Consider the following 13,774-nt stretch of genomic DNA (forward strand, 5'->3'; position numbering starts at 1 on the left):
AGCTAGGCTATTGGCAAGAACTTGAACAAATGGGTTCTCCGTGTGGTCTCTCTGCTTCCTCATGGCGTGAAGGTTGGGTACAAGAGCAACCCTCCCCAAAGGACCAGCCAGAAACTGTATCATGTTTCGTGACATGGACTTGAAAGTCACATAGAATTTCTGCCAGAGTTACAGACAAGCCTAGATTTAAGGGGAGGAATTATAGATCCCATTTCTCAATGAGAGGAGTATCAGCATTACATTTTAAGAGAGTCTGAGGGATGGGGTATCTCATTGCATGCCATCTTGGAAAATAGCATCTACCACAAGCAGTGATCAATATCCATTATGAGTTTATAAACACAGAGCTTGTCAAATAATGGAGCTCTTTTCCAACAATAACCCCAGAGAGTAAGTGTATACACACATCTATAAATACATTCACATATGCATACGTGAAAGTACTTGGCAAGTGAGGGTTAATTCTTAGATTTGATTTGCTTCCAAGATATTTTCAGTGTGATGCCTCAGGGTCAGGGCAGGGAAGTGGGCCACTCAATTAGTTTAAAATAAAAGTACTTTCCCCCCAGCATCCATCTACTCTCTGGGAAAATAAATCAGGCTGCTAAATTTTGGACTCATACTACTTCCATGGTAACAAAGCCTAAAATACTAAAAGGTGGATTAAAGTTCTTTACAATATTTAAGAAATCTGTATTTAGTTTCTGTGATGGTTGAGAGTCCCTTAACAGCAATGAGTAGCATTACTATCATTAACCCTCCCCCTGCAAACAAACACGCAGGCAACAGGAGTGTTTTTTAAAATCCCGTTAACTTCTACTTGAGTGACCATTAAGATAGGGAGACATGAGTAAAAATGAGACAGTCCAGTTTGGTCTCCTTAGATCTGTTTTGAATCAAATTTTCTTGTATTGATGTTGATCTCGATTAGGTAGCTTTAGAAATAATCTGACCATTTGAAACCTCGAAAAAAAGTCAACCATCATAGGTACAGAAATATGAATAATTATGGTGTTTGGGAATTACAAATGGTTTAATACAGCCAGAGAGAAGAATATGTCTAACACAGAGTCTTATTTTTGGTGATAGGACTTTTAATTATAAAGAGAATTATTCAAATTATTATTTGAAAAAATACACAGAAAAGTATCAAAAATAATATACCGTGTACCCACCCCCATAGTTAATAGCTTTTACTCATTTGCTAGATTTTTCTCAAATCTCTTTTCTGAAGTTCATGTGTGACATTTCTAGGTGTGTTTCTGTATATCGATGCTTATGAATGAATCCCTACACTTTTTTATCTTTGTGCTTTAAAAACTTATACAAATGGTATTATAGAGAAGACATTTTTTGTACCTAGTTTCTATTGCTCCATCATTGTGATTTTTATCTTTAGCTACAGGGCATAAACACACCATAAGGAGAGCAAAGACAAGCATTCAGTATTGCACAGATAGCTAATCATTTATTCAACTAAATTTGTATTTCACCCGAAGAGTGAATTGATGGTGACAGCTTTTGCATTTGTAGAAAATGTTAATGATATGCAGAAAGGACTGGACACCAGAAACTCAAGTGAATATAGGGAAAAGGAAATGAGGTTTATTTGCAACCCAGTCCTTCCATGTCTGAAGGCCAGATGCTTTCACTTATAATCCACCTTTCCTGGGGAGGATTACTGGGGCTGCATGGTATTTGGTGATGAGAGTGAAGGAGTCCAGCGACTGTCTGGGAGGCAGCCTATCTGGACCTGTGCAGAGATCAGGGAGCCACGTCTCTGAGCTTCCAACGGGGAGCCCTGACCATTCCTTGTGTCCTAGCCCTCCCTGCCCAACCATCCCTCTCCTGCTGGGCACTTTGAACTTGCCTAGTGTGAATCTGTTTTCCACAGGCTGTTTTCCACAGCCCTGCAGCTGGGTGGATGACATCCATTTGGGTTCATTCATGTCCTGCCACGTGCGCACCCCACTTCTATTCCCTGTTGCCCTGAGAAATGCCTAGCTTGACGTTCTATTCAATTACCAGTTGCCATTTGATAGATCGGGTAATTTTTAAGTTTTTGTAGATTGTTAAAATAGAGCGACTAAAGGAATGTTTATTTTAAAGACTTGAAATGGGGTCACTGATTTAATATCAGATATACGTGAGCTAGCTATTAGATACACTCCATCTCTCTTCTCTGTTTACTGTACTACTCTCGAAGGTCTCAAAGAAATGCCTTATGTAGAGAAGCTTTCCCAAAACGGGAAAAAGGGATGACACACCTGTTTTGCTTTTGAGGTGACACTAACTTACTCAGTAATATCTACTCTGTTAAAGTTCGATTGACCTCATGTCGCTGTCAACTAATTAATTATATTTTACTTCTGTTGAATTTCTGAGTAAGTTAAGCTAAAAGCAAGGGACTTTCATGCAAATTAAACTGCAAGAAGCTTTTTAGGCTGTGTTCAAATACTAACAGGTTTGATAAATTTGTCTAAGATGGGTAGGACAAAGAGCTCTTTGTTTACTGACATACTTTATTGTCATTCTGCTATCCACCTCTCATATGGTTATTTTATAGGACATAAAGTCTAGGTATCCTGTCGGAATCTCCGATCTTATTTATGGCTTGCTGCAAAGTGGCTTATTGTCATTTATTATTTCCTATTTGATTTATATAACATCTTTCCACCAAAGAGCCCATGGGCTTATTTACATAAAGAATGCACACACACACCCCAACTAACACGCACACTTGAACTTCACTCAACACTGTCACACAGTTAGCAGTAGAGTACCAACAATCTACAGGAGGCTTTTCCATCTGGTTTTAGCTCCAAAACCATGTTCTGGAATATTTCTTATATTCCAAGGTCACCATATTTCCTTTCACTTTGAGTGTTTATTGTTTGCCTCTAGGTGGATCGGGTCATCTTCTGTGTCTTCTTAGAAGTTGACTTCAAAATCTACAAAAAGAAAATGAGCGAGTTTTTCCCTGCAGGTGAGTAAAGAGATTTGTTTTCTTTGGAATTGAGGATTGGAGTGGAGGCATCGGTTATATCCTATTTCATTTCCTAGCTTAAGGAAATGTTGCATATATGATCTCCATATACCAGTAACCTGTGGCAACTTGTGTCATAATTTTCAAGAACTCAAGGAGGTTACAGGAAATCTAAGCCCATGACCTCTCTATCCCAGGAGGTCATAGTGTTGTCTTGGGGAGATCAATTCATCTCTTGAGTCTCATCTTCTCATATCAAAAGTGAGGGGCTGGACCAAATGACTTCTAAAGACTTCCTCTGGCCCTTAATTACAGGATCTGTGATTTATTCCCCACACATCTAAGTTGTCCAAGCCTGTGCCTACTTTCTGATCCACCATGTTAAACAACTTTGTTGAAAACTGTGAGAAGTCCATTTATATTCATAGCCAGAATTCAAACATTTCCTGCCTTCTCTACCTAACATCCCAATTTTCTCAGCCCAAATTGCAGTGAAGATAACAGCCCTTCCTAGGGCAATCTGCAAAAGGTGCTCATTCATTGTAATTCACATTTGAGAATGTAGGATAAATATCAGTTATTAAAGAGCCTTGTTTACATTGATCGAATGTGTCATTAAATTTGGTTGACCTGGTTAATTGAATATTGCCTCCCATTGTTCCTCTTCCGGACTTGTTTAATACCTAGTTATTTTTATGGTGCCATTCAAGTCACATGCTCAAGGTACTTTCCTCATCCATGGTAAGAATGGCTTCCAGGAAATTTCAACCTACTGTGAGAATTGTTGATGCCTGCCTTAAAGAGAGCTTTCTTTTGAGGTTTCCATATCCATGGAAGCCAAGAGGTTTTCCATGTACCCGGTTACTCTGGCAGGTGGGAGGGAGGGAGTGCAGCACATTCATCCTCTCGGCAGCCAGTCCAAGCCATCCAGTAAATGTAAATTCAGGATGCCCTGCCTGAAGATCAGAGTAGGACACAGTAGCTGTCAAGAAGAGCCACAGGAAATGGCTAGAGACGTTCAACTTTGTGCTGACGTTCAACTTTGTGCTAACGTTCAAGGTGGCTAAGTTCCCCTGAGTCATGTGAAGTTCTGCTCTCTAGTTTTCTCATTGAAAGGTGAATCTGCTAAGTGTATTTAATTGGAGCCTTTAACTACAGTATTTCCCTAACCAGGACATATTGTAAATTCAAAGAGGCTCCCCATGTGATGGAGAGGATTGTGATTGTGGCCTTTCCCCCCCCCCCATCCTTTGCCTTCTCTCCTCTCCTTTTTTTACCTTTAAAAGAAAATCTTTTTAAGCAACTCAGTAATTTATAGCATGTAAAGCACCTAGTGACTATTGAGTAACTAGTTGTTAGTATGAGCTAAATTTAAAAATTTCTTCTCGCCATTACCCAATGCCTCTTTTTCTGTTTCAATCTCTTTGTTTCATCCTTTCTCTTTATTTCCTATATAACCACAGTGAGCTGACCATGCCTGCATTTCTTTATTTTTAAAGTATTCTCTTTTTTTATACTTTTAAGTATTCTTAAAAGAAAATGTTCATTCATGGAAAAAAATGTGATTTGCCAAGGTGTGCGATGCAAGTATTCTCATATCTTATCAATATCACAGCAGATTTCATACACTTTCATCATTTTGGACTTCTTGAGTGTGTAGAAATTATGATGTAACTTTCATTTTCATGTCTTCTAAAATAAAAACTGTTTTTTACTCTAGCATATGATAAAAATAATTGCGTAAGTATGATCAAGTGATATTAAAACAAACCTATCCATCAACAGATATTTCCAGTGGTGCAAAGCCAAAAGCCATACTATACATTTATTCTAAGTAGAATAGTTTTAGTGGTCTGGAATGTATTAATAATTATGAAAATAAATTATTTTAAATATTGCTACTCAAAGTAAATCCAGCATTCATCTTAGTACTTGAGCAAATGAAATAATAATAAAATCATCTTGAGCTTCATATCAATACTTTGAATCATAGCATGCTCATGAAATTATTTCCAGTGCATATTTATAATAGTAAGCACATTTTTAAAGTAAATGTCAAAATTCCTCCAAATTGTTGAGTATTTCCATGATGCTGAAGCACCAGCCACTTATAAATTCTGAATATGCAATATGAAATAAAGGTGACTTTTAATGGAATGTGTGACGACTAATATAGATGATATACATTATCTGTCCATAATTTGAATTTATGGTTAATTCATAACCATACCATCTTTGATTGGAATATATTTTTTCTGACTTGCTATATATCCCCCCTAGACTGGCTTATTTAGACCATCTCTAGTCTTCTTAACACTTCCCAGTGCAATAATAATAGTTTAGGAAAAAAAGTCATTTTATATTAAACAAAATCTCTATATTTTAGGATATATTAATCCCATATCTTTACATTTCATAATCAGGAATCTAAGATAAAATGTATTAAAAAATATACAAGTGAGGCTAGATCGCATTCAAGATATAACACATGCAAAACTACTACCTAATATCATGATAGGAGTAAAAGCTACATTTATGGATTGCTTCCTCTCACCCAAATGCATGGACAAAGTCAAGTAATCTTCAGGCTAACTCTAAGAAAGTAGGCACTATATTAACCCGCCTTTTTGATATGGAAAATGATGCATACCTGAGAAAATGAGGCATATGGCTAGGAAGCAACAGAACTCTATTTCAAAATTGAGAACAACATCTGTCATTGCACAAGTGATACTAGGTTCGTTTCCTCAGAGTGTCATCTCCAGAAAAGGGTGGTTTTGACTTCAAGGATACATTTGGAGCACTGAGAAAGTCTCATTGCTAATGTCATCTGCTGCTCATCATTGTTCAGAGCTGTCACACTTCTCTTCTCATACCTGTAAATGTCCTCATGGGAACTGTCTACTATGAGTCAAATTGGTACTTTATTATGGATCCCAAAATCAATCCCAACCCCATCATCTAGGCACTGCAGTGCTTTGACCTGAAGGTGAGCAGTAAAGTCACTGGAAAGCCAAAAGGCCTTACTCATGACCACAAGGGTATGCTGGTGAAGAGCTTGTAATAGTTTGCTGGAGCTACCATGACAAACCACCACAGACTGGGGAGCTCAAACAACTGAAATTTATTTTTTCACAATTCTAGAGGCTCAAAGTGCAGCATGTAGGGGTCAGTGGGATTGGTTTCTTCTGAGGTCTCTCTTCTTGGTTTACAGATGGCCTTCTTCTCTCTGCATCTTCATGAAGTCCTCTCGCTGTGTATGTCTGTGTCCTAATCTCCCTCTCCTTGTAAGGACAGCAGGCATATGGGATTAGGGCCAACTCTAATAACCTCATTTTAAAGTTATCATCTATTTAAAGACCCTATCTCCTAATATAATCACATTCTAAAGTATTAGAAGTTAGGACTTGAACAAAATATTTTGGGGGACACAACTCTACCCTAACCAGAGCCCATCATGGAAATGCAATCATGGAACCATAAAGGAAAGAAACCAGCAAGAATTTTTTTTCCAACAGTTTTATATCTTGCTGTGGGTGAAGCATATTTGACTTTTTCCTTCCCAGATGTTTTCTTTGAAAGTCTAGGGTAGCAGCTTTATGGAATTACCATACACTTTGGTTGCAAATTATTTATAGTTACACTACACGATTAGATGGCCTATGGCAAATAAAATTTGTACGATTCAACTCAGATCTCTTTGTTCTTTATATAAAAGGTTTATATTTTTCAGTATGTAGGATTTATTGCGTGTATTTTTCACAGATTTGTAATATGGAGGTCAATTTTTTTTTTTTTTTTTAGAATCTAAGTTCTAATAGAGAATTTAGGGACATTAATTTACCTCATAATAACAATGTCAACTTTGCAGTTTTGGAACTATATCAAAGAATCCTGATGTTGGAAATAAAAAATACCGTTGTCAGGCCCCTCCCTACATTAAGGAAAGCCTCCATTTGTTTATCGCAATGGTTCTCAGCTGTATTTTTCAGGGAGTATTTCTCCAAAATAATTTTTTAAATTATATCTTCTGACAAATGGGCATGATATTTTTAAAAATTTTATCTGGATTTACTCTTTTAAATCTAACAAGGGAAAGTATTCACCTGACCTCTTCTTCATCTCCTCTTCTCATTGATTTTATAAGTTTTTCTCATCCAACATCATTCATGATCCTTTCTGTCCATCAATCAACAAATAATTTATTATATGTCTACTATATACCCAAGGCTTTGTCCACTGCTGCATTGAAAATACTGTTATTATAATATGCCTGAGAGGTAAGTATATGCAGGACAATTGGAAGACAATACTAGCAAGTGATCAAGTATAGCATTGATATGGTCAAAGTACTCGGGAATTCTGAGACAAATATGTCTGAGGACCAGGGTAGTTGTGGCGAGTTTCATGAAGAATGTGTACTTTAAGGTTAAGCAGGAGCAGAGAAGTGATGCCAAGGATTCTGTAAATAACATAGAGAGGAAGGGCAGTTCAGATGGAAGGATTTGTGGAATAAGTATCTCCAATTAGTGATCCCTAACTGAGAAATGCTGACACTCATCAGCATGTAATTGTATGACTTTGTGCATGTTGCTTAACCTTTTTATGCTTCACTTTCATCATGTGCAAACATAGTAATGGGCCAATTCCAAATAAAATAAACAACAAATGTAAATGAATATTCAGAGAGGTGTCTAGACCGAACATCATAAATTTTAAAATATCCATGTTTATTTCTTATTACAAATTTTTTTGTTTTTTTTTTCATGTTTTTCTTATAATTTTAAAAGGAGGTATTTTAATTATTGTGACCATCTTAATTAAAAAGTATATAACTTCCTATTAAAAAAGTAGTACAGACTTGTATAGTAAGGTTCCTAGTTCTTTTCAAATATATGTTTCAGGGAGTTTCCCATTTTGTCATTTGTCCTTGTGGTATTATCCCTTTATAATCAAGTCAATGAGGAACCATAGAAAAACAAAAGAAAGATGAAAGAGAAATGTAGAAATAGAAAGAATGAAAGGAAGGAAAGATGAAGGGGGAAAGGGTAGATAGAAGGAAGAAAAGAATAAAGTAAAAAAGAAAGAAAAAAATACTTTTTATTAGAGAGTGAAGTTGAAAACTAAAAAAGGTCAAAAATTACCTTTATTTTAAGCCTATGTACTTGATCCCATAAGAAATCATCTCATTTCTGGATAGGATTATTCTTAGTTCTACTCCTCAGACACTTTTTAGGCAATGCAGTGTGCTTCCTGATTTACAAAACGTGGTAGGAAGAAAAATGCCCTTCCCTCAAAGACGCCTTAAGCCTCAGAACCTGTGAGTATGTTAGGTCACATTACAAAGGGGAAATAAGATTGCAGATGAGATGAAGGTGGCTAATTAGCTGACAGAAAGATGGGGACCTTATCCTATATTACCTGGGTGAGTCCTTACAAGGGTCCTTCAAAGATAGGAAAAGGAGGTAGAGTGGGAGATAATGGCTATGGAACAACATTCAGGGGGATGTGGGTCACTAACTTTGAGGATGGAAAACAGGAGCCACGAGCTGAGACTGGTAGACAGAAAAGCAAGGAAACAGATTCTCCCTAAGAACCTTCAGAGGGAGCACTGTCCTGCAGACATCTTCATGCCAGCCCACTGAGATCCAGGTCAGACCTCAAACCCACACAACTGAAAGATGAGAAATTTGTGTTGTTTTAAGCCATTACGTGTGTGGAAGTTCATTATAGCAGCACTAGCAAACTCATTCACCAGTTGTCTTTGTATAAGTCAAAGAAACACACACAAACACCTGCTTACCCAGTCTGAATTGTACATTTTTTCCCCTAAATGGCACATTCGTTGTAGAGGGGAAAAAAACTGCAAAGCAGAAAAAGAAAAAAATGCAGAAATTTCTTTAATTATGAATATTTACAGTGACTTGGCACATTTGGGCACATTTGTACACCTTTAATGTGTGGATCTCATTGATGTTTAGAATTGTACAAGACATGTTCTCTGTAATGTGACATAAATGAGTTGACTGCCTTCTTAGGAACTGGGTGCTAACCATTTCCACTTGATGGGCCTCAAAAGCTACAAACACATTTTGCCTTCAATGAAAATCCAGTGAAGTGTTGCTGTAACCAAGCAACCTGAATGAAGGAAGAAGCAGCAGGCGTAGACTGAAAGCAATCTGTCCCTTCAAAAAGGGGGACGGTGTGGTGTGTGTAGCCAATGCTTATAAACAGCAGAATGCATAAAGACCTGGGGACATGAACCTTGACTAAGCAGAGTTTGATCTCATTAGGGGGTTCTGATAAAACAAAGGCAAGACAAAGTGCAGCTTGGAGAAGGGAGATGCTATGAATTTACAGAAACCCCTCCACGGTGCTTCCGAAAAAAACCTTCAAATTTACAGAAACCCCTCCACGGTGCTTCCGAAAAAACCCTTCAAATGTCCTGGGTAGACTGGTTTCTGTTCCATAGGTGAAAACATTGAGGCAAATGCAGGGGGAGCAAAAACCCTTTTCAAGGTACAGTATATGAATGAAATAATTTCTAATAAGACATAGAGGTAAGGATAAAGATCAAAATAAGCAGCGGAATAAAGGAAATCCACCAGCTTTTGTTCTGCTTTATCTGTGGCCCTAACTGGGACCCTCAGCTACAACTTTTTGATGTTTTCACCTTCAGCTGCTGTTCACTCCATAATCCAGAGAGATTAATGATTTCTAATATCCTGTTATAGCTGTCACTGTTGAGATCATAGAGAACTCTTTGATGGGTCCAGCATGGTTACTGAAACCAGTGTGTGTTTGGTCACATGACTCCCATGACCCTATGGAGCCCTTGTCTTACTTGACTGGACAGCCTTTATCCTTTTGACACTTCTGTCTTCTACTTCTCTTCCTGCCAGGAATATACCTCTCTGGTATATTCACCTGTACACAGGCCATCTCCAGCTGACATCTCCAGGCCTCTCCAACACAACATATCTAAAACTAAATTCAAAATCCTTCCCCTACCCCATCTTTCTCCTCTAAAATTGGATATCTCAGTAATGGGTGCCTTTATGTGCCCCATCTGCCAAGCCAGAAACAGCAGAACCATGCAGGTTTTTTTTCAAGCAGTGCCTTTTATTTATTGATTTATTTATAAATTAATGAGATTTGAGTGCTCCTCTTGACCAAGGACCTGCTGGGGTGGGGTGGAGGGGGACAACCTTTGGCTTATGATTTTTTTTTTTAATTTCTCCGAGTCCTATCAATTACATTGCAGAAAGTGGGTTTAGCAATTTGTTAGATGCTGTAGGTCAAGGTTTTCAACTTAATGAAGAGCTCTGCACTGCGAGGGAGTCCCCTTTATCAATCATTTCTTTGCATGGCATTTCTGCTTTGTCAAGTTTCACAAGAAGCCATGAGCTTACCAACATCTTCCGTACTTCGTGGAAATCCTGAAAAGCTTGGAGCCCTTTATTTTGGCTAATAATATTTCCTCTCTATACAAAGGTAAATTGCTCCTAGAAGCCCTTAGTAATGAAGTATTTAAAAGGTGAGGGATACAAAAGACACCTTTGTGAAGGAATTAAGAGTTAAAATAGAGAACTTAAGAGCACATGGGAAAAAAAAAAAAAAAAAGGCAACAACAAGATTTTCGTAATTGGTCTGCTTGACAGACCTGCCCATTTGTGTGGATGCCCCAGAAATTTTGACAAAGGTATTTCAGGTGCCTATCCTTTTTTTCCTGGGGGAGTGGAGAGACTGCCTTAATAGCCCATAAGGGTCACTTTCTCCTTCATAACCCACTTCTTTTTCCATGCAATCCACAGTACTCTTTGAAGCAAGTTTCCATCCACATACATGTCTCTTAGCCAATCTTAGGGTCCTAACCATGGGTGACAATAACTGTGTGACAGGTGGGTGATCTCCAGCACAGGAGGAAACATATATCTTACAAAGAGAACGACTATTCCTCAGTCCCAGCAACCATCTGGTGTGGGTACCCCTCACCAGCATTAGTGTTGGCCAGAAATCACCAAGTAGCTCAGCTTGGATCTGGAAAAAGTAGGACATCTAATGTTTTTGAAAGATTTTCCTCTGGCACCCAAAGACCATTACTTTGGAACAATGGTTCTCCAACTGGAGCTTGCATGAGCATTTCCTGGAGGGCTTGTTCAAAAGGTATCAGCGTCCTCCCCTGAGCTTCTGCTTTGATAGATCTTTAGTGGAACCCAAGAATTTGCATTTCTAACAAGTTCCCAAGTGGTGATGATGCTGTTGGTCTAAGACCACACTTTAGACTACAGTTCTGTGGGGTTTCATAATCTGTTTTTATACCATCTACTTTCCGAAAGACTGCATTCATTACGGCAACTCTAGATAAAGGAGTAAGACCCATGTCGAGTCATTCCAAAATCCACAGCATGCTCTGTCCTCTAACAAACTCTGTCTTCCATCAAAGAAGGTGAAGCAGATAGTACAGACTTCAAAGTAGGTTAGACACATCCTTAAGGGGGTTTCTGAAGTGTACAAAGCTATTACTGAAAACTGGTTTTCCTGGGGAAACCAGTAGGTTTTCACACTCCTATGTAGTCAAAATAAGGACTCCAGTCAGACTTGTAATTTTTGTGCAGAACTCAGCAGGGTAATCTGAAAGAGAGGGGTGCGGTGAATAAAACGGGCATCCATTATGAAATTAACATCAAGAAAGAAATAGAGAGAGAGAGAGAAAGAAAGAAAGAAAGAAAGGGAGGGAGGGAGGGAGGAAGGAAGGGAAGGCAGGGAAAGAAGGAAAGGAAGGAAAGAAGAAAGAAAGAAACATCAAAGAAGCCCCAGTTGAAATGGAGCCTCAGCCACTGGGTCCTTTCTGTTGAGGAAGGGAAGGAGGAAGGGAGGGAGGTTTTCTGGAATCGGCATTTCTGAACACCCAGAACAATGCCACAGTGCCACCTGATAGATTGCCCTCTATTTTGAAATGATATTTGTAAAACTTTGGCTTAGAACGTTTTACTTGATTTTCATCCTCTAACAAAGAAGCATGATGCTTGAAGAACTGTTAAAAGGGCAGTGGCTCTGAACCCAAATTTTGCATGGCACGCCTCCTTATCTCCATAGGCTTAGCCTCTTCTTTCATATATTGCTTTTTTGTTTCCCGGTTTTGTTAGAGAAAAACTCTTGCTAGAAATGTGCTGCATAAACATGGCTCAAGTGAATACATTTTATAGAATAATGTTGAACTAAAGTGGATTTCATTAATAAGTAACAGCACATTAGGTGCTTTGTAGACCAAAATTACTCTGTGCTGGATTTTAATACAAATAATACCAAAATATGAAGGCGTGCGTTTTATAGTTTATTAGTAAATTTCACTTATGAAAAATGTTCTCTCTCAAAAGCTGGTGTGTCATTTTCTGCTTAAAGTTGTTTAGTAACCCTGTAATTTTCAGGATAAAATTTAAATTCTTCAATCTAAGGTGTTAGGATTCCCCAGAGAAAGAGAACCAATAGTGAATATAGATTTAGATATAGATATAAATATAGATGTAGATATAAATTTATTATAAGGAATTGGCTCATGCAATTATGGAGGCTGCCAGGTCCCAAGACCTGCAGTCAGCAAGCTAGAGACCCAGGAGAGCAGATGGCAGAGTTCCAGTGGGAGTCTGAAGACCTAAGAACCAGGAGAGCCAGTGATGTCATTTCGATCCAAATGCTTTCAAGCTTGAGACCCAGGCAGAGCCGGTGTTTCAGTTTGAGTCCAAAGGCAGGAAAAACCCATTGTCCCAACACTATAGTACCCTCTTCCTTGTGGGAGGGTTAACCTTAAACGTACTGGATGAGCCCCCACACCACACATTACAAGGGCTATCTGCTTTACTGTGTCTACCAAATCAAGTATTAATTTCCATCTGAAATTTCTTCCAGACACCCCCAGAGTCCTGTGTGACACATATCTGGGCATTCCGTGGCTCAGTTACATTGACACATGCGATTGACCATCATACCCAGGAAGGAAGAGCCTCCATTATGCAGCTAGAACAGGACAGTTTACCCACATATCCCCCTGTAACTCCTCCCTTCAGCCACTCGGAAGCTTGTTTTATTTCCTTAAAAGCATCTTGGCTGTTTGTATCCATGTATTTTCACAAATGTTTTTCCCTGTGTTTCAGTCCAGTTACCCCTTTTTTTTTAGTTTAAATCCCCCCAGAAGCAGACCCAAAAACAAGAATTCAAGTGGAAGTCATTTATTTCGGAGATGACCCCAACAGTCACCAGCAGGAGAGTGGGAAAGAAGGACAGGAAAGGGAAGGAAGAGAGTAGGGCCTAATTATAAATGAAATTAACCATTGCCTCAAAGCCAGGGTTCGATGGGGAAGGGAAGACTGTGGGAGAAGCTTCCAAATGAGGCCACTGGAGAAGTAAGGGAACTAGAGTACTTATATGCAAATCTTGGCAGTCCCTTGTGAAAGGCTGCCCTCTTGGGGGTATTGATTCCAAGATACTTCTCCAGCAGTCTCCAGCAGCCCAGAGAAAGCCCTCAGGCAGAGGCCCAGGGGCTGGAGGCTGGAAGTTGGGCTGGCTAGCAAGAAAATGTCAAGGAACAAGGGGGTGTAAGTAGGGCACCCACATCTGCCCAGAACGCACTGCAGCCTTTCCTTCCTCCTAGCTAATTCTAACTCGCCCTTAAGGATTCAACGGAACCCTCAGATCTTCTGGAAATCTTTCATCGACCTTCTCTCTGACTTAGCTGTTTGTTGTCTGTTTCCCAGTAAAACCTCGGACCACTTGCCTCAGAGAATTTGT

General features: G+C 38.9%; 1 protein-coding gene across 1 annotated transcript in view; it reads left to right on the plus strand.

The window, feature by feature from the left end:
• The window catches only part of MACROD2 (mono-ADP ribosylhydrolase 2), a 1,971,347-nt gene that overhangs the window by 1,798,526 nt on the left and 159,047 nt on the right, over nucleotides 1–13,774 (plus strand). Inside the window, exon 9 of the mRNA XM_044263475.1 lies at nucleotides 2,905–2,986. Within this exon, the coding sequence (XP_044119410.1) occupies nucleotides 2,905–2,986 (82 nt within the window). The remainder of the gene's footprint in view (nucleotides 1–2,904; nucleotides 2,987–13,774) is intronic.

Source organism: Neovison vison, chromosome 8, assembly GCF_020171115.1.
Source record: "Neovison vison isolate M4711 chromosome 8, ASM_NN_V1, whole genome shotgun sequence".
In the NCBI taxonomy this organism is placed as follows: Eukaryota; Metazoa; Chordata; class Mammalia; order Carnivora; family Mustelidae; genus Neogale; species Neogale vison.